Source organism: Tauraco erythrolophus, chromosome 19 (genome assembly GCF_009769465.1).
Source record: "Tauraco erythrolophus isolate bTauEry1 chromosome 19, bTauEry1.pri, whole genome shotgun sequence".
Classification (NCBI taxonomy): Eukaryota; Metazoa; Chordata; class Aves; order Musophagiformes; family Musophagidae; genus Tauraco; species Tauraco erythrolophus.
The window spans coordinates 12716476-12741596 of record NC_141483.1 but is presented as its reverse complement, the minus strand read 5'-3'; the positions used below and the strand labels follow the sequence as shown (position 1 = coordinate 12741596).

General features: G+C 45.4%; 1 protein-coding gene across 1 annotated transcript; it reads right to left on the bottom strand.

The window, feature by feature from the left end:
• Positions 1 to 1459: 1459 nt before the first annotated feature.
• Positions 1460 to 23511, bottom strand: RILPL1 (Rab interacting lysosomal protein like 1). Its single transcript, XM_086623521.1, has 7 exons — positions 23203 to 23511; positions 19551 to 19701; positions 14123 to 14241; positions 12607 to 12825; positions 8586 to 8758; positions 7956 to 8048; positions 1460 to 1604 (listed from the first exon to the last, which is right to left on the bottom strand). The coding sequence occupies exons 1-7, from the start codon at positions 23494 to 23496 to the stop codon at positions 1460 to 1462; spliced, it is 1194 nt and encodes a 397-aa protein (XP_086479647.1). The 5' UTR covers positions 23497 to 23511.
• Between the last annotated feature and the right edge of the window lie 1610 nt (positions 23512 to 25121).

Genomic DNA, 25121 nt, shown 5'->3' with positions numbered 1-25121 from the left:
CTGAGAAGAGGCTCTTTACAGAGCAGGTGTAGTTGCTGGGGAGAAGGTGCCACCAGCAGCTCACAGCCCCCTGGCTCTAAGCTCCATGAGCAGAAATTGCCTTGTGGCCTTGTCGTAACTAGATGCTCCTCTCCGGCAGCACGGTGCTCCAGCGCGGACCCTCCTCGAAAGCCCAGCGCCTGCCTCGCAAGGAGCCACGGACACACTCACCCCCTTCCAACCTGAGGAGGTGCCTTGGTGGAGCGTGCAGTGCAGAGGCTGCTGACTCCAGACCGGACGCAACAGTGACACTGCACGGGGCTTTAGTGTTTTTAGTGTTTTCAAGTACAGCTGAGGTGTCATGAGCTGAATCGCGCAGCAGATCGAAATCCCACCTCCTGGCAGTTCAGCTGTGCGGGGCTTTGGCTGGCAAGTTAAGCTCCTGTAACTGCAGGCCACCCAAACTTCGACCCATGCCAGCGGAGCAGCCGGCACGTACAGAACTCATCCGCTCTGCCCAAGTAGTGTTACGACTGGAGAAAACATTTTGAGCTGGGGCCATCTCTAAGTCGGTTAAAATAGTTGATGTCACTAGTTGAGGATGCCTTTGCCTCTGAAGACAGGCAGTCTTACCTAGACAGAACAGTGGAGTGTGACTTAATTAAAAACCGGTCTGTGGGGAAGAGACCCAATTCCTTCGCAGCAGCTGTCTGCTACTCTAGGGGGAAGTCCCTGGTAAGAAGGAAAAGATTCAAATTACAAGAATTCCTCCTTGTAAGCAATTTGTTTTCCATTAATACCACCGAACTGCTGGCAAAACGCAAGGCACGCTCACCTCACACATCGGTTTCTTCATGCTTTAGGCACTATAAGCAGCAAGGGAAACGTGCACTCGCTGTCCCTCTCAAGGCTACTCCAGTTTGTCAGTTTAAATCGGGTGGATTTCCAGGTGTTTACTCTGCAAAACGCAGATGCCAGCTGAACTCGACAGCAGACAGCAGTGCTAAGACCTGCCACGGGGAGCGGCCAGCTGTCGTATCCCTCTTGAAAAAAATTCTTACAGAAATAAAAAGCAAACAACCGATAGTGTTAACAAACAGGGTAAAAGAGTCTTTGCCACTAGATACTGTACACTGCAAACAAACTTCTAATAATGGCACAGGTCCTTTCTTTTTGGTTTAAAGAAGCTTGTGTTACTGTAGTTAATGCATCAACAAGACCATAGACTTGTTATTCAGCACAAAACAAGTCATCTAGAAGCTTCGATGTCCCAGGGTATCAACAAAGCTTGGATTCTGCTTTCAGCAAACAGTCACCAAGTAAACAGTGCGGGATCCCTTTGGAAGAGTACATCTGAAACACAACCACTGGGGTGTGCGAGGCAAATAAAAGTGACGAGCTGCCAGATTTCTTTACAGAAGCTTCTTGTTACTAGACTGTCAAGATCTACTGCGGTAAACGGAACACCTCAGGGTTTTAGTCACAGGTGCTGCAGGGCTTCTTGTCCTTGTTCGGTGTAGGAGTCATCTTTATTTGAATTTGACCATTCTCCAAAAGTATCCTGGAAGTGGACGTTTTTCTGTGATGCCTGCATACGTTTCTTATCACGAGAGAAGAAACTAAACCTTCCGGGAAGGGAGGAGTAAAGGAGAGGAGGGAAAAGAAAGAAGACTGTTTACCGTTTGAAAACACTTCAAACACCCGACACGATACACAGCACAACAAAACACAGAGCAAAAAAATCTGTTTGCATCTGCAAAAACCAAGGCAGTGAAGCCTGATGGGAGCGCATGTCAAAATGTTGTTAGAGATGAAGTCATTGCAATCTCAAGCGGTTTGGCTATGGAAGCTTCAGATAAGCTCTAAATGCTGTTGACTCTACAAGGTGCAGTTTCATTCTAGATGTCTATTCGCCCTTCCCCAGCCCTGAGATAAAGCAGCGACACAATACAGGTTAGTTTCTTGGCATAAGTAAAGTGGTATCTTTGGCATTAAATCTGTATGATTTACCATAAAGCAGAAATAGAGAATGTTTTTAAGGGTGTCAGCAGGGAAATCCATCAGATAAGAAAATAAGCCTTCACATTTTTATCGAGCGTACAGATTTTGCTACAGAGACTTGACTCCTGCAAAAACAAATGAACAAATGCACGTACGTGCACAAGGGTTTGCAGGATGAAGGCTCTAAACAAACGCACACAAGTGTGCACGTCATTTCCTGTCACACGGCTTGGGTGCTCGAAGATAATGACCTATGTGAACCAACAGCCATTTAATACAACAACAAATTGCCAGCTGACAGCAGAGCTAAAAAAATACAGTTGGAAAACCCCTTAGTATCGTTTTATTTGTAAAGGGTGAAGTTACTTGATTAGGCAAATTCAACGTTCATCGTGAGTCCGGTACGAGAGGTGTTAGTGCAGAGTTTAGGTCTGCTGAGAAATGCAAAAGTTGTGGTTCCAGCTACCAAAGGTTTGAATTAGCTGCATACCCTTGTGGCTTTAATGGTGCACTTTAGGAAGTAAATACTGGTTTGCTTGCACAGTACCAAGCATAACGCGGGTCAGATCCAGGATGGGAATTGCTAAATGCTTCTACAGTAAGAGACGATGCAAAGACAAACTCGACTTTGACAGGTGATGGAACATCTGTCAGGGCATAAACCTGACCCTGTGTCCACTCCCCACCGTCCTCAGCATTCTTCCTCCACCCACAGTCCCTTGAGTCTCCCATGATCCCAACTGTCCAAGCCGCCTTGTGCAGACCACAGAATTCTGCCTTCGATGTCTTTAGTCACAGGAGGCTGTATTTGAGTGTCAGAGGAGGTTTAAGGCAGTTTTCCTGAGAAAATATCCTATCATATGTGCAGGTAAGCATGATGATAAGAACATCAAGAATACTAAGAATAATTATTTCTTGACTAGAAAGTGATATCAAATGCTATGCGAGTGCAATGCCAGATAACTAACATTGCTAGCAGGACCTGAACTTTTGCATTTCCTGGCTTCGAATGTGCAGCCTTAATAGTGAAATAAGTCTTTTGCATTTAATTAGCCTCATACTTTTCTACCACCTTCATCACAAGAGCCCATAAATTCACACGCATATGCTATGCCTTTTCAGGGCCAGATCCAATTCCAGCTGATAAAAGAAGTGTCTAGTCACCAAGGCTTTCTGCTGACTATGTCTGGTCCTGCATGGTCAGGCTTGCTATCTTGAAGACCACACAGAGGACTGCTGTATTTGTGCAGTAAGTTTCAAATGTCACAGTTCAGTAATTTTTCACTTTATCATGAAATGAAGAGAAAAACATGTTTGTAAAATCTCTACACAAAGCAGAAGGGTTAGGGCTTTTTTTATTTCCTTCTGAAACAATGCAAATTGTTATTATGCCTAGAAAACTCTCATGGAGGACGTTTGGAAAAAGCATGTCTGTGTGGAGAGTAAAGGAATTTAAATACTCTGTTGCTGCTGTGAATGTAAGGATCACTAAAGCAGCAGTTCTAATGCAAAGAGACTTCGCATTGACAATCATCAGTACGTCTTCCAGGGACAGCCAAGAACAGGATGATAGAATTGATCATCGAGAGTGTATACTCTACTCCAAAATACATAATTAGAGACAAAATCTACAGCGCATAGATAAAAAGACATGGAAGCAACAGCCCATAATTAACATTGGAAATTAATGTAGATCTCAGCCATGACATTCTGTAAATCTAACTGACTTGTAACAAGCCATTAGAATGAGATGAGTCTCTTAAAAAGCACTGGTGTGAATTGTGGATAGGCACACTTAGTAAGCAAAACTAACAGACGCTGCTTAAAACTGTATATTGCAACAGTTTTCCAAGGAGTAATGATTGGTTTAGCGTGGTAACATTAAGGCAAAAGGTGATAAAATGTCAATATTGGAGGATGAGCATGGAGGACTAGGATGAGTTGTGCACTGACTGGTCATTCTGATTGGCACTTTGTTCTGCTGTGATCCCACAGGCAGCCGATGAGAATGCAACCAGCAGTGCACGTTAACACGGGGTCATGCAAAAGGAAACCACGGTACCAAACATTAAAAAAAAAAAATTCCTACAAGGGACACAAGTCTTCTTATTGGCTGCAATGTGGGATCGTCTGGAATCAATCCAGCTGCTACCATGGGCATTATGGCTGTAAAGATCCTGGTCAGGAAAGTACAGACACAGAAGAGATAAGACTGGAGCAAGGGAAAGAAAAAGCATTCCATTAAAAAGAAAAGAGGCAAACATGATACACGGGGTTACTTTGAATTACCACACAGGACATGTTACAGGGAGAGGTGGATCTGCATCACCCAAGACAGCTCTCCTCAGTGAAAAACTCTTATTTAGAAAAAGCAGTCATTGTCACAGTTCAAATTGCTTTTGGATTTCTAAAAGATACCACTTTTCTGTTGTGAGGCAGCCTGCAATCTGGGTTGGGTTTCATCAAGGTGTTACCACCTCTAGCAATGCAGAGCAGAGAGCACATCTTTCTTCCCAAGAGACAAACAGGCACGTACATCATGAAATGAAGGATGAAGGTGTATGTTAAGGAATACAAAACGGGACTCTGCTGTGACTACTGGATATTTGCACGGAAAACAGGGTTAGACAGGACCAGCATTACAGTTAAAGATTTTACAAGTGTTACAGTTGATAGTTTCCAGTTAAAAACCAGTATCGCAGGGGAAACCTTGAACTAACTTCCCCTGCGAGCTACTTGGTTAAAGGGCCCGTGTATCTGTCCCAAAAGAACCTGCGTTGCTTCACATGCAGAAAGATGCCAACTGCAGGCAGCTAAATACTTATTTGACACCTTGCAGCTACTCCAGCAGGAACGTTTTCTGGCTGGCTAGTAGCAAGACTGTTTCTTTGTAAGAATTCAGCACTTTTACTATGCATTATACAATTCATGCAACTTAGAGGCTGAGAGAGCAACGCTGGCTAGGTGCTCCGTGCCCAGCCAGCCCCACACAAACCTGCCAACACACCTTCATCCATACCTGGAACACCCTCTGTTTTTCTAACGATTCTCCTCAGAGGTTCTCCCTTGTGCCAAATATTTTTTTGAACTGTGGACTAATGTCAATTAAAGATTAAGTTGAAATCATGAGAGACATTTCACTTGTGACCAAACGCAGCTCTCCCCACCACAGTCACTCTCACTGCTATTCTTAGGTTAAAAATGAAAACAAACAAGTGAACATTGTATCATTAGCAGTAGCTAGGACTTCTGGTTTTATGCATTGTGGCATGGTCCGTGAGCTGCAGAAACGAGACAGACACATCAGCTTTTGTAGACTGCAAGAATAGGAAGAAAACTTATGGCTGTTTCAGGCATTACATCACTGACAAACAAGCATGTATCCTTAAAGAGAAAACAAAAGGGTGTTTTCTGCCCAAAACAGAGGGAGCATTTTTAATCCTTGTACTTTCCTTCCTCAGTAAAGCCTCCTGGTTACATTATTTCATCAAAACTCTGACATGTGATGTGGTAGAGACAAATGTAGAAATCAATCAGCCTGAGATGAGAACGCAGAGTTTGCCCGAAATGTGCAAACCCTGGGAGTGAAAAAACGTTGGTTTCTGTAACTTCTTTTTTCCTTCCTTTACAGGGATGCAGCACAGAATCACCTGAGCGCATCCAAGGTGGCACAGGCTACATACACGCGTCTTGTTCCCTGAGATACTGCTGTGTGGTCAAGCAAAAAAGGGCAGATGACACAGGCAAGCATAAAACTTCTCTTGAGAGGACAGCAACATTGTCCCCTATTTTCATACTTTGGCTTTTTGTTTAATTTCCTGTCTTTTTAAAGCAGTCTACAAGTACACTGTTGGCAATATACACAGAGAGGAGGAGAGAAAGAAGATAAACCCACACTAGACAAATCCTATCCAGACAGGCTGCAAGAATAAGACAAACCTGAAAATTATTACCATCCTTCAAGTTACTTAAGTAGACAGTTTTATTTTCCCTTATTTAATATGATGAATAAATGAAGAGAGAGCAGAAAGAAACTCAGGGACAGAGTATGACATCTGAAGGAAGTAATTTCATCTTAACAGCAGGTTCAATACATGCTTCCGCTGTCTGGCACAAGAGGACTCTTCCCTTCTCTGAAAGGGGCCAAAACAAGATGATTTTATGTTTTATTGTGTGCTGTTTTAGTTATAGGAACTTCACACAGAATCTGAAAACCAGAAAGATTAGACAGGTGTCTGAAAACGTGCATTGATTGAATGGCCTGATGCTCAACAGGTTTTCACTAATAAATTCACTGGGAGGAAGAAAGCACCGAGATAACTGGTTGAAAACACTTACGTGCTTCCTGCCACGCTCCCTGCGTGGCTTACACGTGGATGCAGAAGGCAGAGTCAAAGCTAATACCTCGTCAGCGTGTGCTCTGTCTTGTGTTATTTACATTTTTATGCTGCCTTTGCGTCATAAATCAAGCATGGAAACTGCAATCAACACAAACTGCCATTCCCCACAATGGGATGAGCTTTAAAAAGTATTAAAATAAATGTAAAAGGAAAGAGAAGCTTTACAGTGGAGATCTTATAAGGCAAAGTACTATTCTCACCACAGTTGCAGAATGAAAAGTCCAAACTCAAAGTGTATTTTCTAGTCATGCGAGAGGAAGGGTTCCCTCAGCAAACCAAGCAGCACAGACAGAAGTTGGAGTGTACTGAAAATAATCAAAAGTGCCCTCCTGACTTTATGGTGTTTTGGATCAGTGCAGATTTTCCAATGGAACTTACGCTCACAGGGCTGCTGTTATTATTAAACAAGGACTGAAGGTTATGGATATGGGGATAGGATGGAAGAGCTTTTTATGTGGAAAAAAATGGCTGTTCCAAAATAATTTTTACAGTTAAAAAAGTTACGCTTCCAGTATCACGAAAATCCAAAGACTTGCTGTAAGGTTACAAGAGGTATAAATAATAATAAATAAATGTACAAGGAGGGAGTTTCAGCAGACGAATGGATTGGCTAACACTGTGATTTTATAATTAAGTGAAATACTAAGGTTTCAGATAGCAACATTAAATACTTCACCAGAAGAAGGTGGGGTTGTTTATAGCCAAGAAAGCCAGCATCCTTTCCAGCAGCAAATTTGTTCAGCACACAAAAGGATTTTGTGCTGTACACTTAGTGTAAGCTGGAGTCTAAAGGCTTAGGTCAACAGGGAAATGGGCACAGTGAGGTCACGGGGAAACCTTGCTCTCCACACCCAGCTGCTACAGGTCTGCAGCTGGTTTTACTTGTGAACAAGAGTCTTTACACATCATCTGAGCACGACCTGGGGGCCAGTGGCCTTAGGATCTGTGTGTTAAGGAACTGGGACCTGCACTTGAGCGGGAGCATTGTTCCTACGATCCTTGCACACTGAGATCCAGCACTAACCTCAGTTTTGGGCACACGGGACAGGCTGAGCCGTGCTCTGGATAAGACTACAGTTAGTAGCCCCTCCCTTTGGAGTATGACTACGTGGCTCAGACAAGAAAATTCTCCAGGAAAATTCAGTGTCTGTCTTGAAGGGCTCATCAGCTCATACCAGCTGTAGTAAAACACTGCAACACACGCTCTTTTGGTTAGCCTGACTAGGGTACTTACGGAGGAAATACTACAACTGGAGTGGGCTGCTTGGGCACACCAGTCTGGCCCCTAAACACAAGCACATGGAGTACTGTTGGACTCCCTACTGGTGTCTGCACACAGGGAGCAAAAAGTATCACAGGAAATAATCCGAGACTGAAAGCTGACCCAGAACTAGATGTTATGTCCAAAGACAACTGCTGTTTCATGATACCTGTCAAGTGCTCCTCCAATGTCTCTCCCATATACATTAGGGATGTGGTTATCTTAATTTTTAAATTCTTTAAAATTGTCCTGCCCATAAGAAACATTTAGTATTTGCAGCTATATCCAGTATCCTTAGAAAATATGCTACTTACAGTCGTTTGATTCCAGATTCAGGCTGAGTTGAGGGTTTTGACTGAATTATGGGTGTAGGTTGAGGGGATCTAGTTTCTTCTTCTGTTTCCTCACTTGAAAGGAAGAAAATACAATTAATGTTCTCCTCCCAAGCCATGGAAGCACTCTTAAGTTCTAAAATTCAATCTGAGGTGTACTGTTGATGAAGAAATGCAAACAGATCTGTTCAGAGTTCACTGAAATCAATGGGAGATTTTTCTGTCAACCAAGGAACAGCACCTAGAACTGGGTCTCCTTTCAATATTTTCTTCCCATTGTGACAAGGAGAGGGAGAAAAGGAATGCATTGACTAAAAGTTCTAGAATTTTCATTTTAGACCCACTCTTATCCTAATTTTTGAAGTTCACAAGTATTAAATGTTTGTAACCTTTCTAAGATTCAGGAGGAAGATGGGAGTTAGGGAAGGACATAGTTTTTCCCCATTTTGAGGAACCACATTCAAACTAAAGCTGTATGCTTGCAATCTGTACTTGAAGCCTTTGCAGCAAGATAAGCTTGTTGGAGCTATTTAAGAGCACATTTATTGTTTCTAGACCCGCCCTATGGCTCCTCCGTGTACAGCCTGCAACAGGAGAGGAGATCTTACTTACCTTTTGTAATATAAAAGCTCCTCTTGAAGTAAAAACACCTTAGATTTCAATTCATTCCTCTCATGAAGGACATCCCGAAGCTCCTGCAAGGTGAATCTTGGACGATTCGGATCTTTTAAGTCCATTGCCATCTTTTCTGACTCTGAGAAGCAGTCATCATTGTTTGGTTCTGCCTAGGAAGTGAAATGCAGGCTTTAAATTCACCATGTGAGTGCATGCCTGAGGAGTTCGAAGCATTTATCAGTTTATTTCCCAACCTCTTCCTTTCAGCACTATTACATCTTCTTTTAAGAGAAACACAGCAATTTTAAGAGGAAAAAAAATGTAGAAGGAATTTGTTTTTCATGTTAAAGACCATCAGCAAGAACAGCTCAGTGATCTGATCGCTCTGTTCTTTCCTCTGCACAGGTTGATGGGTGACACACAGAGGACTGGTGAGACCGTGGCAAGCCTCTGAAAGGTGATCTGAGCTCCATTTTACCTCTCTCCAACTGGTGTTTGGGGGAAGCTTCCAAACAGGGAAGACCTAAGTGTTGTGACCTACAATCGAAGCCCTGTGCTCACAGGAATCTTTCATGTTTGGGAAAACAAAAAAACACCAATTGTTTCTAGCAGGCCCGAACACAGGGTCCCATCTGAGCCACCTTATAGGTGGTAAGTTTTCTTGTGGATAAATTCCTGTGGAATGCAGACTGCCAGAGTCCAGTGAAAACGTATAGTCCAATTTTTGATAAACAAGTCACTTTAAGGAATTCATACTTTTAACAAATGGGGTAAATCAAACATCAGCCTTTTATATAAACATTGAAAAAACTGCATAGCAAAGATCCTGACAGTTCCTTCCAGCTCCTCCCACAAAGAGATGGCTCCTCAGCTCCCACAAAGAGATGGCTCCAGATGGCTGAATAAACATATCCAGTGGAGATTTAAGTTTCTATCTCCTTAATGCCTTTATTAAAAAAGCAGGATTGGTGTTAGCACCAGGATCTAGCTACAAAGTGGAAGAAAATGACAGATGAATGCTAGATGAAGTGTTTAGACACATGCGCCCCTGCCTCTTCTCCTGTGAGAAGAGTTCACTGAAAGCTTGGAGGAATTTTATCTCCCACCCTCCAGTTTCTGCTGCTCTCAACAAGCCAGAACTTACACTCTAGGGACGTGGTTGGATTCCCAGGCCCGTGGAGCCACTTCCTGTCACCCAGGTAGACTCTAGCACTTGCACGGAACTATTTGGCTCATCCGCTTGTGAAAATGTGGTCTGTATAAGCACAGCACACAGAGGACCATTGTTCAGGTCCTCTATGGTGGTTCTCCTCAGTGGCTGCACAGAGCTGAGCATCAGTTAATGACAAATCACAGGCTTCTGGGAAGGGTACTCGGAATGAAGATGCTGAAAAGCAGCTACAAGCCTTCAGAGGTCTGCAGGGTTTCTCACAATACAAATAAACGCGAGGCGCTCTGTTCCAGCACAGGAGATTTGAGATGCAGCAAAGTACATGTGAAATGTGATGCTTTTTGCAAGGACTGACTAGAGTCCAGCACATGAAATCAGAGATGCCAGCAGCCAGGTTGGCCACTCGCCCTCCCAGTACTGAGCCTCCGAGCTCCTGTGTTGCAGTGACGCCAGGCTGGGATACAAGCTGGAAATTTGAGGAGCTAAGTACCGAAATTCTGAAACATAGTCCATTTTTTGTGAGCCTAATCCTACCCTCTTTTGAGCTCATGTGTTGGTAAAACAGTTTTGCTATCTATTGATACATGATTGCAGGTTAAACTGGGCTGGGCTAAGGTTCGTGCAACATCAGTTTCTACAGCCAGGACTGCAGTCCTTATCCTGCAGGGACGAAGCAGCAGAGCAACGCTGGCTTGTCCATTTCTTTGATTCACTCCATCCATCCATATGCATTTCTTTACACAGACTGCAATAAATAAAGATTGATGCCATCTAACAGGAGGTTCAAAGGAAATTTCCCAAACACTTTTCTTCATTCCTCCTAGATGATGTCTGAGCTGATGCCTCTTCTTTTGGTTGTATATTTGCCCCACACTTTTGCCCAAAGAAGCTGTTTTTGCTCTAATCAGCAAAGACTGAGCAGCCTGTCACCAATGCAAATGCACTTGACTGAAGCCAACAAGCAACGTCCATTCCAGAGCACGTAGCTATTCCAGCTTTCTGCTTGCCGCTGCAGTTCCTGTCTAACCATCATCCTGGCAGGGAGAGCAGGGAACGGCTCTAATTAGAAGACGCACCATTGCCTCAGAACTGATGAGTTAGACAGAGGTAAAGAATGCATCCTTTCTCTCCAGAGACTGAAGACACTTTCACTCCTGCTGGCTCCAGGCCTGGGCTCCACAGCCCCATTTATGAAGCTGTGTGTCCTGGCTGAATTAACAGCAATGAAATCATCCTTTTCATTATTAACACAGTGCTTGCCAAATTTGGCAGTGACATGGTAGCGTAACACTGGCTGTCACATTGCAGGGGGGACCAGGGTGCCCCATCAGCCTTTGCCTCTGCTTCTTGATGTATATTCCTGCCTACAAGTGAACGGGAAGTTTCACTCTCTGCTGCAGTCTAGAAGGCATTTACAGTGCTGCTTGGTACTGGAGCTCTTCCCAGTGCATCCAGCCAAACAGCTCTGTATGACAGTGTTCCCCTAAGTTACTTCATATCACAATACCCCTTATCCTACTTTGTACTCTTCTAAGAGCAGCGTTAGGAAAGGGAAATACAGCACGTTTGCTTTAGGAAGAGAGAAATAGCATCATATGCACAAAGAAAAATAGTAAGAACCAGAATGAGGACTAAGGGATGCAAGAGAACAGAGATGCATCTTTTTCTCAGGAAGCTGCCCTCAAGTTTGCATTGCCACTGCTCTGATCTCAGCACCAGCTCCATTTGCAGATTGTCACTTTGCCTGTTCCTGCAAGTACTTGAGTATGAAAGCAGTAACATTTGCTTTTCATGAACATTTGTGCTAGCAACACTTCACTGCACAAATTCTAATAGGAAGCAAAAGCAGAAATAAGATCAAAGTTGGTTCTTCTAAAAGGTGCCTTCAAATATTGATATATTGATTTGGTAGCAAAAGACCAGCTTAGTCCTGGCAGATCAGAAGTGGCATAAGCACTGCTGAGTTCTGCATTGCCTCTGGGACCTCTTCTGACACCATTTCTTTTCTACCATGGTTCTCGTGCCACCACTGTCACAGTGCATTGCACGTTTGGGACCCGTTAGGGCTTGCATATTTGCATACTCGGCAAGGCTTAAGCTACTTGTCAGCTGTTTATCTTTTGGAAAACCCAGACTGTTGAGGGATCAGTTTGTTTTCCTTTGGGGGAAGGGGTTGATGTGTACAAACAAAACGGAGCCAAACGTACTAATACAGCACTACCAAAACACTATGTGCTTCCAATACAAACTAACGGCTGATACTCCAGAGATTTTGGATTGCCTCACGATGTTTTTAATAGAATACTCTCTTTCAAAGCAATGATTTTTTCTGGTATCTTGATCTGGTATTATCTGGTATCTTGATTATTATTATCTGGTATTATCTGGTATCTTGATCTTACGGTTGGACTGGATGATCTCTAAGGTCTTTTCCAACCTAGAAATCTATGAAATCTATGAATTCTGCAGCCTACTGCATGACCCAAAGGCTATACTTCCTAGGATGGACGATGGGCAGCCAAGTCTAAGGGGAGACCTGTTCTCTAAAGCAGACATCCCACTGCTAACTTCTGCTGCCACTCTGCCTTCTGCGTGATCGGTTCCCTTCTTTAGGAAAGAGGAGTCTGATCCACTGGGTCATCATCCACCCTGACAGAGCCTTTCCTGTCATAGTGCAATGAGTGATGTTACTCTCTGTATGCCACACCTGAACACAAGATGCTGTCCTCGAGTCCCACCATTGCCTCTGAGGTGTATCAATCACGTTTATCCGAAGAAAAAGTACTTGGTATGAAGTCCAGAGCTTTTAAAAAGGCTGTTTAAAAAGTGATTTAAAGTGCCTCTTACCTTTACTTCCTCCCCATTCTGGCTGTCCTCACCCTGTAGTTTTTCTCTCAGTTTCCCGAGCTCTGCTCGCAGGTTGCCCATCTCCTGCTCCTTGGTTTGCAGATATGCTTCTAACTCCACCTTCTGCTCAATCAGTGCCTTCCCCTGAGCCTCAACAACAGTGATCCGGTGCCGCAAGTCATGGTTAATTTTCATTAACCTGTTCTGTTGCTGCTGAAGCTGCAAAACATTGATGCAATAGGTCAGCATCCATCCAGCCATCAGCCGTGACTCCCAAGTCCCACACATTATGTTAAAGAAAAAGTAGTGGGTTCCTGTTGGATTTAATCTGGAAAATTCTCCCCCCTTCTCCTCCTCCTCACCCTCAGATCATTTTTTTTTTTAATATTTAAATATCTACTATAGTTGCAGTCAGGGAATTCTCCAGCTAAAAGCAAATCCATCACTTCTGATATTATGTTTCAAAAAGTAATGTTCAAGGATAGAGTGGCTTACAGAATTCTGAATCAAATCTTAACCCAGAGTAGAAGAAAGACAAGCCAGAGGAATCCTTAGTATTCCATTTATATGTTAAGTACTTTGCTTTGAGCTCTTAGGCTCTCTCCTAAGGCAGGATGTGACCTGCTGGGCACTGTATGGACAGCACCAATTTGAAAGCCCATAGCACCTGCCAGAGGAATGTGGGTAGAGCAGAGATCATCCAGGTCTGGCCCTCACTAGCACCAGAAAAGTCCCATGGCCTGAGGAGAAGAGGCAGCGGGAGGATGGGAAGCAAAATATGGGTAAGGAGGTCATTCCTCCTGACACAGAAAGAACCAAGACATCATGTCATTCCCAAAGTCACAGTGGAGTCTGTGACTCATCTAAGACTAAACCCGGATCTCTGTGCTGTGGTCCCCAGGGCCACCCATCCTCTCGGTGACTGTCTGCTGACTGCTGGCAAAAGTAAGTGGGCTGGGCTCAGGCCCCTTCCCCCTCCCCTCTTCCTGTGCGAAGAGGTAAACCACACTGCATCCCTGGCGTGGGATGTGCGTGTGGAATGCCTGCTGCCAAACTCTGCAGAGAGCGTGTATCAAACACAGCAGCCCACCCACCTACAGCAAGGAGCTGCAGGTGGGGTGAGGCGTGGGGGTGCTGAGGAAGTTTGTGCTGCCGAAGCAGAGAGACTCAAGAAGCCAGAGAAAGTTACCTGTCCTGTTCTCATGAAAGGGGAGAGATATCAGGTCTATAAGGAAACAAACAAAGCAACCTGTCCTTCCCCCATCTTCCTCTCTTGTTAAACTGGTTTCCAATCACGTTCCAAGTGTGCCTGGTCCTTCGGAACGCAGCAGATGTTCTGTGTCTGCACTGAAGACTACCTAACCATTTTGGACACTCCACAGTTACGCCAAATGCTTCAGTTACTGGACTAATAATCTGGTATTGCTTACACATTCTACATTAACTTGAAACTTGAAACCAGGTATGGAAGTATGGGTGAGAAAGAAGAGAAACAGGAAGACTAAGAGCTACTTACAGCCTCTACATCCTCATTTTTAAGTCCGAGTTCCCGGTCCTTTGCTCTGATTTCATCCCTCTGTTTATCTACCACTTCCTTCAGCTTCTTCATGACTTGTCGCTCTCTTTCTGACATTCCTGGTTAAAAAAAGAACACAGAGCACAAACTAAGAACAATCAGGCGCTGCTGAGACTGAGAACAGTAACAGTGAGAAATATTTAGGTAAAGACTCCGGAAGTTGCCTGCTGGCAGAATTACAGAGAAGCTGTCAAAGATGCTTTAAAGGTTATTTCAAGAGCAACAGGGAAAACAGATGACAGAATCTATTCCATAAAGCCACTGCACAGAAACTTCTTAAAAACAGAACTGACAGTCCTCAGAAACATTTATAACCGTGCAGTGACACTGCTACACCTTGCTGCCTCAGTATTCACACCATGCCCCAGGGAGCTTGGTTATTTGCATGACAATCTGTAGAATCAAATGGCCAAGACCCTGTGAAAATTGTAAAAAAAGATGATCTGGATCCTCAGCAAGATCTAAACACGTCACTGTTGTGGATTGCATCTAGATCCAAACCAGCTGAGATGCACTGGACTAGAATGATTTTATGTTGAAACCCAGTTTTGTGTTGGGTGAAAGGGAGATGAAGCAGGACCTTCAGAGGGCACCCCTACCCTGAATCTACAACAGAAATTTAGTCTGAATTATTGTCACGTATTTTCTCCTCAAGTTTCACAACCCTTTCCCCATCCTATGGTATGATAATTCATATTTAGAATAACCGTACTTCAGAGAAAAAAACTACATGGCATTTCACTTGTGAAAGGTGTTTGGAACATTGCCAAGAATCCAACATTGATCCTGTTTGAAAATAAATTATTAGATTAACCTGAAATTTGACCCACAAATCATTAGGAAACGTCATAAATCACAAAACAGGAAACATTCTTCCATTATTTGCTGTTATGGAGATAACTGAGAACTCCTGGCACTACGGTGATGGGCTCTTCAGAGCAAACACAGACCAGATGATTTGGCTGGGTGAGATGATAGATCTGCTACACTAACTTCTCCTGCTAACCACACAGGGGCGTGCAGTTTGATGGTCCTAAGCTATCACACAAAACATGCTGGACAACATCCCATAGCATGGCTTGAAGATGAAAAGCTGTGACCAGAGCAACATGTGGCTACCCCAGCCAAAATCCAGTCCAAGCAGGACTGTATCCAACCAGTCAAGTCTCTGCTTTCTAACATCAGCTCAGGCTCTCTGGTTATGTTCTTCCCTCATCAGAGAAACCCAGAGTTGCTCCTGCAGGAGAACGTAGGCTGCGTGTCTTTAGGAACTCCAGCTTACAGATTGTCTACGGCTGGAACTGATGGATAACACAGTAAAGCAAGACAAACGTGAGAGGGAGGGAAAGGGAGTCACTCGTGGTGGATGTGTGCTCCTGCAGCAGCTGTGGGTTCCCATGCAGGCATAAACAGTGTGCCATTGCAAACGGGGGGAACAGCAGCTCCAGTCCCTCATTGCTAAAGGAGCCAGAATCTCCCGGAGCTGTGGTACAGCAGAGAACAGCTAACTGCTCTGCTGGGAAAAGGACTGGTGATCACAGCTGGCTGGGAATTTGGTTCAGAGGACGTGTTCCTGACAAACCCCAGGAAACGGCTGAGTGTGACATGGAGTTCACATTCTAGCATTACGTTCTCATCTTTTTTAATTCTGTGGTAAGTCTGCCTGCTCTATTTCTGGACCCTGGCCCTCATCACCTCTCTGCTCTAGGTTCTAGTTGTTCGCAGGAAAATTTTAGTTCTTCACTATGCTAAGAGCTCATACCCACCAGGGAGGACACTGACACTTACAGCTGCTTAACTCTTCTAAAAACTCCACACTCTCCTATCACAACACAGGCCTGATGCACCACTGTATCCACAAATCTCACTACAGGTTCCTGGATCCGCCCTCTGCAGCCAGTCTCAGGGCTGGGGCCTAAAACATCAGCTGTATTTAAAAACAAAAAAAATCCAAAACTTTGTCATGAAGTACAGAGAGACTGCAGTGAAACTTTAGACTGGTAGTTTCCCCTCAGCAGGAGCTAGGAATAGTGAGTGCAGCTATATTCATTAGTACTTGTGAGATGCTTTGAGATCTCCAGATAGCAGGTGCTATTTAAAGAATAAAGTACCGTTTCAGTGCTGACTGCTTTTCCTCCCACTGTGCTCATTTTTCTCCCTAACATTTGGTGAACATAAAGGCCTCAATTGTGCGCACTGATCACTACATTATCCTTTTCATTTCAAGAGGAGGGGAAAGGAAAGGTGGGAAGTGTTTGTGAAACAGTCACTTCTTCCATTTCCTCAGGCTCTGAGGAAGAGGAGAGGGAAATCACTAAGTGCCCTAAATGGAAAGTAATTCTTTCTAAATGATTCCAAGTCTAATATCTCCAAGATCTTAAATGGCACACCCAGCTGGCTTCCCTAGGCACATCCTATGAGCAGCTTCCTGTGGATTGCTGTGATCATAGCATTGTTGGAGCAAGAGAAAGGAAAGCAGCCGGGGGAAAAAAAAGGAAAAAAAAAGGAAAAGGAATGAAAAAAAAAAAAAGAAAAAAGAACATCCTTTATGTTTAGGGACCTGCTTCCTGTTGTGTTTCTACATCTATTACAACAGGCCAAAGTGCCACTTGGGGGCCTGTGGCACTGTGTCACTACCTAAATACTAAGAAGTTTGCCTCCACTTTTGAAAGGGAATTGTAGGTTCCTCAGCAGCCCGGCACAAGAGGCTCACACAACTGCTGGGTCCTGCTGCTTGTCTATATTACCACCGCCAGCGTGACAGCGCAGCTCCCCACGCTGCAGTGACACAGCAGCCTGCTTGTCCTGTTTGACACATGTTGGGTCAAGTTTGCTTGTGGCATGTTACCAGGATATTCCAATCAGTCAGCACCATCAAGCAGTGCTCAGTTTGAGCTTGGGAGGAGTAGCATTAATGGATTTTGCAGGCTCACATTGAACCCCTCCTGCGTATTTCATATTCTGCCACACGTCCTTTCACGTGAACCCTGCTCTGCTCAGCCTCTCAGCAGATGCTCTCTGTGCAGAACGCTCCTGTTCAGATAGGATTGCATCTGGCTCTCTGATAAACACCTTCATTATGCTAACGTGAGGCTCTGTGAACTCTGATGTGACTATTAATTGGCAAGGATTGAATCTCAAAGTCTTGCACGCTCAAATCGCTGGCCTCTTTTGCCTGTGCTAAAAATAACTCCTCTAACTGTCTGGTGAGTAAGCAGCAAGCTGTTAATCCCAGGGGCTAGCCACTAAGGGGAGACATGATCACAATACTAAAACGTGCCGAGATACAAAGACTGGAGCCTGGTCCAAGTTAGTCCAGCTAACAAAGCATTTAGCTGGAAAACCTGCCTCTGTAGACTCTATATGTATGAGATGAAATGATGGAGGCTGAAAAAAAAGCAGCATGACTGCTTTTTGACACTATCCAAACAACTCATCTGAGACAAATCTATCTCCATTCACTAACGACAAAATTTTCTGAAAAGAAAGCAGTTGGGTTTGATATAACGGGTCCCAGCAATAAGATGGGGTTGCTATAAATTAATGTGATTTGACTTAAACTGATGATTTTGGCGAAAGAATATCAGTGGTCCCAGAATCTGATCTGTGGAATGGGTTTATGGGGTTTGTTTGTGTTATTATACTTGGGTAGACACGGTAAAAATAACATGAAAAGCATGCCTGGCATCTGCTTGGCTAGCTGGATGTGAAGAGTATGGCTATATTTAAATAGCACGTGAGCTGCAGTGAGCTAGATACCCACTGGAAAAAGAAAAAAAGAAAAAAAAAAGAGGAGAAAACAAAGGGGAAGTTGATTCTTTATAACAAGATGTCATAGTCTTCATGGTCCATGACTCATCACTGCCATTCTGAAATTTTGCATAAGAGTTTGTAAGGCTGATGTTGAGCAGCTACTTTGCCATTAACTGACTCCTACATTGAAAGCACTGCATTTGTTTTAAAAAAGCGGTGATCATGAGAGGTTTAACAATTTATACTTTTTGAAGATTTCATTATACTCCTCTCCAGGGCAAGTGAGCATTTCTCAGCCTCTGGGAGGAAGCAAGTGTCACTTCGGCAGTGTTGGACAGTTTCATCCACCTACAGCAAGCCTCCATTTAATCCCAACCTCCAGCATCTGGAAAATTATATCCCTTTGTTCCTAATGCTTTACTGGAGAGCTGCAACAGCTCAGCTGTGTGCTCTGGTTTTCAGACTGGCCAGTCACTTTGCACGCTACACACAGGATGTTAGCCTTTTGAGGGAGCCATGACTTTACAGATAATCAGAACCTACCAGGAAAGTGAAGCTGTGGCTTGGAGCAGTGGACCAGAGTCCTGTCCATGTACAAACAGTTCAGAAAGCCACTCACTTCCAGACTGACTCACCATCACAGGCAAGTTTTGCTGCTGGAGTGATTCTCAGCTGTCCGCCCCATCGCTCAGCTCAAGGCTGCCTCATCCCCAAAGCTGCAGTCATTTTTTTTTCCAAGCCCTCAGTTTAAACCCCAGCAAAGTATCATTAAATGAACTCGGTATGGAGCAGCCTCAAACGATGTGCTATGAACTGTAGAGCAAACAGATGTGTTCATCTGCTCCTGCTCTTGGGAAGGAGGTTTTTGCTGAGCTGTGGGTGACAGCTGAGGATGACAATTGTTTCAGGTGCTGCAGTGAAATCTACCTGTACTTGCAAGTCAGAATCTTATGTCTTGGACTTTGTTCTACCTCAAGAAAGAAGTTGCCCACAAATTGGTTGTTTCACCTACCAAGGATTCACCACCCCCTGGATTGTAAATCTCTTCACTTATTCTAAAGTGGTTATAAGTCCCAAACAAGTGAGGGAAGCCTAGAGGCAGGTAAACCAGGTAAAATCAGTCTCTCCTGTTCTAGGAGAGTATCATGATATTCTCCTAGAATATCTCCATACGGTGGACTGATACAATGCAGACAAAGAAATCTCAATTTGCTGGTTTACAGTTATCTTGAATAGGTCAACATTTGCACTTATTTTTGTGCGTAATGGTGTGAAATAAACATGGCTGAATGGATTTTTCCGTTTGTATTAGAAAACATAAGGAGGGCTTAAGAATGTTTTTTGCAAAATGAAGCTCGACTTTCCTTTCAGAGATGCTTCTCAGCCAAACAAAAAGTTGTTCAGGCTTTTCCTTCCCTCCTACCTCTTATCATGTCTTCAGTGTCACCACGTATTCTGAGATTTTCTATTCAAGTGGAAAAAAAAAAACAAACCCCCAAAATCCAGACCTGCATTAATCTATAGCAAAAAAGCCAGAATATCCAGTAAAAATATTTGTATGAAGTATTGCTTTTTATAACAAAAGCAGGTACTGAATTTGAAGTATCAAACTTGCCTTCATGCTTCTGAAACTCCTCTTCTGTGAAATTAATGTCTTTGTGAGACAAGTTTGTCATCAGTTGCTTATTCTCCTCCTGCAGCTGCGCAATTTGGGTAAGAAGGTCCTGTGCTTCCCCTCTCCAGACATCCTCCACCAGTTCTAATTCCTAAAGGGTAGACCAGGACAACACATTTATATTTTTAAACACGTTAAGAGTCTTTGACTAGACTATTTACAGATGGAACTAGTAACAATCCTACCACGATTCTTATAGAAAATAATTACATGAGATTACTTTGAATTTCTTAGAAGACATCTACTTTTGTAGCACCAGCATCAAGAAACCAACTACCAGAGTCTCCTTTTGCTACATGCTGAATGTAAATACACAAGGGGACAATTTCTAGTGCAAACATTTTGATGTGCAAGGTACCCAAAGGATGGCTCCTTATGGCCCATTTTGCTGTGAGGACCAGATTAAGGTGACTGCTGTGTTAGACAAGATAACCAAACATGAGCAAGAACTACCTCCTGCATCCCAGGAAACAGCCACAAAGGCTGTTCTAAATGCCCCAGAAACATCACGCATCGTGGGCTGGGGGCAACAGTGTTGGGCATGCTCATTTTGAAAGAGTAGCATCTCTAAATTTCTGTTAACGAAACACAAGTGTAAAATAATGAGCGTGTGATGCCGTGCGGCAAACCCGGAGCTCCTAGTCCACATGGCAAACACAAGCCAAAACTGTGCTGCTTGTTATGTAAATTGTTTTATATGGAATGTCCTGAGTGGCATCTATGCTAGCAGCAGCGAGCCCAGTCAAAACACCACCTCCCATTTGTCAGGACACTGTGTGTCAAGAGCAGCTGTCACCAATCCCTCTAAAGGTCAAATCAGGACAAAAAGTATAAAGTCCTCAAGGAAAAACAGTTGCATCTAGAGCTTTGCTTGTTCCAAAAGCCTTGGCCATAAATCCCGTGTCTGCAGGGGGGGGGGAGCATTCTCCGCTTCGTTGTCAGGTATGTGCTTCAAATAAAAAAAGCCGCGTGCCAGCCACGGGAGCCAGGCTGGTCACTCGCTGACTTTCGCATTCATCCAGCGTGCCCCTTTCCTACCTACCAACACCACACTCGGACAACAGCCCGCCGAGCACAGCTCCAGGCTAAAATAAGCTCTGCTGAGAGATTAAAGGACAGCCTTCTGCTTTGAACACTGGCTCTGATAATGGGAAATCACGTTCCTCCTGACTTGGGAGCCCAAATGCCTTTTTGTTCCAGCATTTATTACTGTGTTGCTGTCATTCTATAATGCTAGAAGTTTTGCAGAAAACACTATATGACAAAGAGATTATGAGTAACATATAGGTGTTGTAAGCTATGCAGACTTATTTATTAAGAAATAAAGACAATTTCATTAATCACCTCTATTTTACTCAAAACTCAAGAAAAAAAGCACATCTGTAATGAAATTTATATTGCCAAATACCTAGACTATTTACAGTGATGCTGCTTATTACAACTCTGTAACTAAAATAACGCGCTGACCTACTTTAGATCATAAACCAGCACATTCATCAGTCATAAGCTTACCGATAAAACCAAAATAGAACAAATGCAAAACCCCAAACTATCTAAACTCGTATTGTTTATGTGTGGCTGCACTGTAAACACACAACTAGTCTAAGGTTTGCCAAGGCAAGCTTACTTATTTATTGCCATTGAGGAGCCCAACAAATTGGAGCAGAAATTACCTTCTGAACCCTCGTTAGCAGAAGTATCAGGCAGAGAAGGCAGATGTACGAGCCAGCGTATGCCAGCCAGCTCAGGAGACCCCAGGCAGGGATAAACCAGGTTTATTGGCAAGTGCTAAAATCTCATAAACTGATGCTTGCCAAGGACCACTAAAAGCTTGTCTAGATTGGTTTTCAGAGGCTTTAGGGTCACAGATATTTCTCAGTCTCTGGCTTTTTCTGCTTACCAGAACCTGTCCTGTCAAAGAGTTAGTCTTCAAACCCTCATACTGGAACACAGATGGATGCGACACTACTGTTCCACAGGGACTTCAGCCAAAGTTTCATCTGGATTGTCTGAACGTTCCCTGATGCATTTCATGACTATTAGAGAAGCTGGCAGAGATGGTTAACTGGTGAGGGATCAGTTGACATCTAGCAAGCACAGTGTTATGCAGTTGCCAGCTTAGGAAACTTTTTAACACATTATGAACTTCAGAAGCATCTACACAGAACATTAACTTGTACAATGACACTGGGTGTTGCTACTGGGCCCAGTTCAGTATCCGTTTCACCACACAGCATTTTGTAAGCATCTGAGATAAAGAATTACTGTTGACTGACAATACAGGGGTCTCTGTGACAATCAATGGGGAGATGCAACTTACAACAGTTCTTCCCAGAGGTGATATGCCCTCAAAAACCTCTGGCAGCTAGGGCTCGGGACAAGCTAATTTGGTCCTAGCACAGGGCCCAGGCACAGTGCAGGACCAGCACAACAGGCCACCCACTCGCCTCCAAGTGAGGACTGTTAGAAGGGCAAAGGCAGGGGTTTGCTATACATATCTGTCCTCTAGACCTTCCTACTTCATACTCTGGAGGCTTACCAGGGCTTTACACATTAAAGATCTTCTACCATCCTTTCCCTGAGATGACTTGTGCATAATGTTGCAGGAATTAACCTGGATTTTTCATATGCTAAGTGAAAGTCCCCTAGCTGACTCTTTTTAAAACATAAAACTTGAATTTATTTAAATTAAAGCCAACTCTTGAAGTTTGAGGTCTCTCTTCCAGAAATTCCCTCTGTCCTCTTTATTCTGAATCTGTGTGTGCAAGTAGCAATGGAACGAGGCAGCAGTGATGGTTTAGCACAGTCACTTACTAGAAGAAACATTTCTTTAAATCAGTCATCTTCATGGGTTTAAGAGATCTGCCACTTTCACAGCAGTAAGTGGAGCTGCTCCTGCCGTCCAGCCTCATGAGAGTAACAGGATATGGGAAAGGATCTCTACCTTGGACTTTCATGGGAGTGGAGTCAGGGAACACTACGACCACCTCGGATCACGCCAAGGGACAACATCTGGGAGACTGCTCTTCCCTGCTCTTCAGCTCTAACACTGCCCTAAGATCACTTGGTCTTCCATCCCTCTCCTATGACTTGCCTGCCGGATGGCTGTGCCAGGAGAGCTAGACTGCTAAATCATTCACAGCTCTGCAGAGAAAAGCATATTGTTGTCCTGACCTTTCCTGGCCTAGCAGGAAGCAGCACTATCCTCTCCTCAGGAGAGGGGATGGAGCAGGAGTTCTAGTCGGGGAGACACAAGGGGAAGGAAATGCAGTGACTGGGGAAGGGGTGGAGAAAGGGAAGGAGGAAGGAAACTTCCAGGAGGGAAGCAAAAAAAAAAAAAACACAAAACAAACCAACACGCCCAAACCCTTCAGCGGCGCTAAGGCAGCATCCACGCAGAGCCCGTGACCCGCCCCGGCCGTGCTCACACGCGGGGCCCGCCCGCTCCCCACCGGCTCCGCGGCATCCCGGCCCGCACCCCCCCGCCTTCCTCTTTGTTCCCCCCGCGGCTGCGGGGACCACCGGGGCCGGGGCCCGACCCTCGCTCAGGCCAGCCCTGCCCCGCCGCGTCCTCCCCGGCCTCCGCCCGCACCTTCTGGTGCTTCCGCTCCTTCTCGATGCGGTCCATCCTCTCCAGGCGCAGGCGGTCGAGCTCCAGGCGCAGCTCCTCCATCTCGGGGTTGATGTGGTTGCGGCTCACCAGCACCTCCAGGATCTCCAGCACCCGCACCACCTTGGGCATGAGGCGGGCGATGGCCTCGCAGCCGTGCTGGTCGATCACCCGCTCAAACTCCTGCCCCACGGCCGAGGCGATATCGTAGACGTCCATGACCGTCAGCTCCGCCGCGTTCTTCTCCAGGGCGGGCGGCACCCCGCCGCCGTCCATGGCTCGCCCGGCCCCGCGGCGCCCTCATAGGCGGCGGCGGGGCGCTCTCCCGGCGGGGCGCCCCCCGCAGCAGCCCACCCCTCCTCCGCCGGCACCCCCTCGCTCCGGGCCGCCCGCGCAACTCCCGCGAACTCCGCCCGGCTCGGCGCGGCGGGGCGGGCAGGGGAGGGGGCGGCGGCTTAAACTTGGCCGGGCGGCTCGAGGGGAGGGCGGGCACGGCGGCGGGAGGGCGGGCACAGCCTCCCCGCCCCGCCGCCGGGGGCCAATGGCGGGCACCGGGCGGGCCGGGGGAGGCCCCGCGCATGCCCGCGGCCGCGGCGCCTCGCCGGGCTCCGGTCGGTACGGGAGCGGCCTCGAACCGGCGGCTGTCGGCGGGAGGAGCTGGGGTGAAAGTCACGGCGCCGCCGGGCTTTCCGCGGGCTCTCCCTGCGCTGAGGAAGAGGAGCATCACCGACGGCGGGGGCGCCTCGCTTGCTGCTTGCGCTGAGTCGCTCCGGCAGCGGAGTTACTCGTGGTGTTGATGCCTGAAAAGGAAATCGAACTTCCCAAGACTCGCTCTGGAGTTTTAGGAAGCGGCGATCTTTATTGCAGCGCTGGGTGCACGGGGGATTTCTCCTCCTGGCTGCACACCCGGCTTCTGGGCAGAAAATTAGTTATACACTACAGTCATGCATAATTCATAACGTATTTACATATTCTTAATCGGTTAATTTTCTCTCGCTTTACATGGAAATTCCTTCCCATGCTCAGTCCTCTTCCTCCGCCCCTTTCTTTTGGGTCTGGGTGTATTTAGGATAGGTGGTCCGTGAGTCGGTGGTCGCCATCTCCCCTTGCCGGAATTACTTTTTCCCCCAAGTCCCTGCATGTTCACAGCTCAGAAGAACATTATAACAATGTTTATGCAGTTTCTGGGATGTTCCCTCCAAGGGCAGATGGTTCTGGATGAAGAGTTTCCTTTTTAATCACTCCTGACAGCTTCAAGGATGGACATGTCATCAGTTTCTTTAGGTGTGTGTAAATCACCTACTGCCTGCTCAACCCTTCATGGAACGCTTACACAGAAACTTTAACCCCTTTATTGTTGGGTAACAGTATCAACCTCTTCTGAAGCCCAAGGCTTCGTCCTGAGGGGATGATGACCACGTGTTTGAGGGATCAGAACTCACACGTGTTGAGGGTCCAAGATCCAGCACAAAGGATGGACCCCAGCACGAGTGGCGGGGCTGCACCGGTGTGTGCGTGGCACCACAGTGTCCAAGAGTCACCGTAGCTCCTGTGTCCAAAGATGACTGGTACAGTTCCAGGGCAGAAGGGAGAAAGATGGTGCCCTGCTGCAGAAGAGGAGGAAGGGTAACAGATGGCTGCAGGCAAACGTCACGAGGTGAACAAGTCACTCTGCAGGATGGCAAGGGTCTCGCACATGGCGGCTGGCACGCCGTTAGGGTTTTTAGGCCCTCGCTCTGCAAGAGGAGAATAAGTTAGTCTTTATGCCTGCACTCATGTTCAGTGGAGATTTTATATATACAAGCAGCTCGCGCGCACCGATCTGCTTACAGAGAATTTAAACTAAACCAAGATGTATTTTTCTAGTTAACTTTTTCAATATTTTTGCCTTCAGGTATGAC

Bases quoted from the DNA above. Each gene is read 5' to 3' on its own strand.
- RILPL1 (XM_086623521.1), bottom strand. From the start codon at position 23,496: ATGGACGGCGGCGGGGTGCCGCCCGCCCTGGAGAAGAACGCGGCGGAG. The intron at 19,702-23,202 runs GTGCGGGCGGAG...TCTACCCTTTAG, and splicing joins AGGAGCGGAAGCACCAGAAG to GAATTAGAACTGGTGGAGGA. The intron at 14,242-19,550 runs GCAAGTTTGATA...TTTTTTAACCAG, and splicing joins GGAGTTTCAGAAGCATGAAG to GAATGTCAGAAAGAGAGCGA.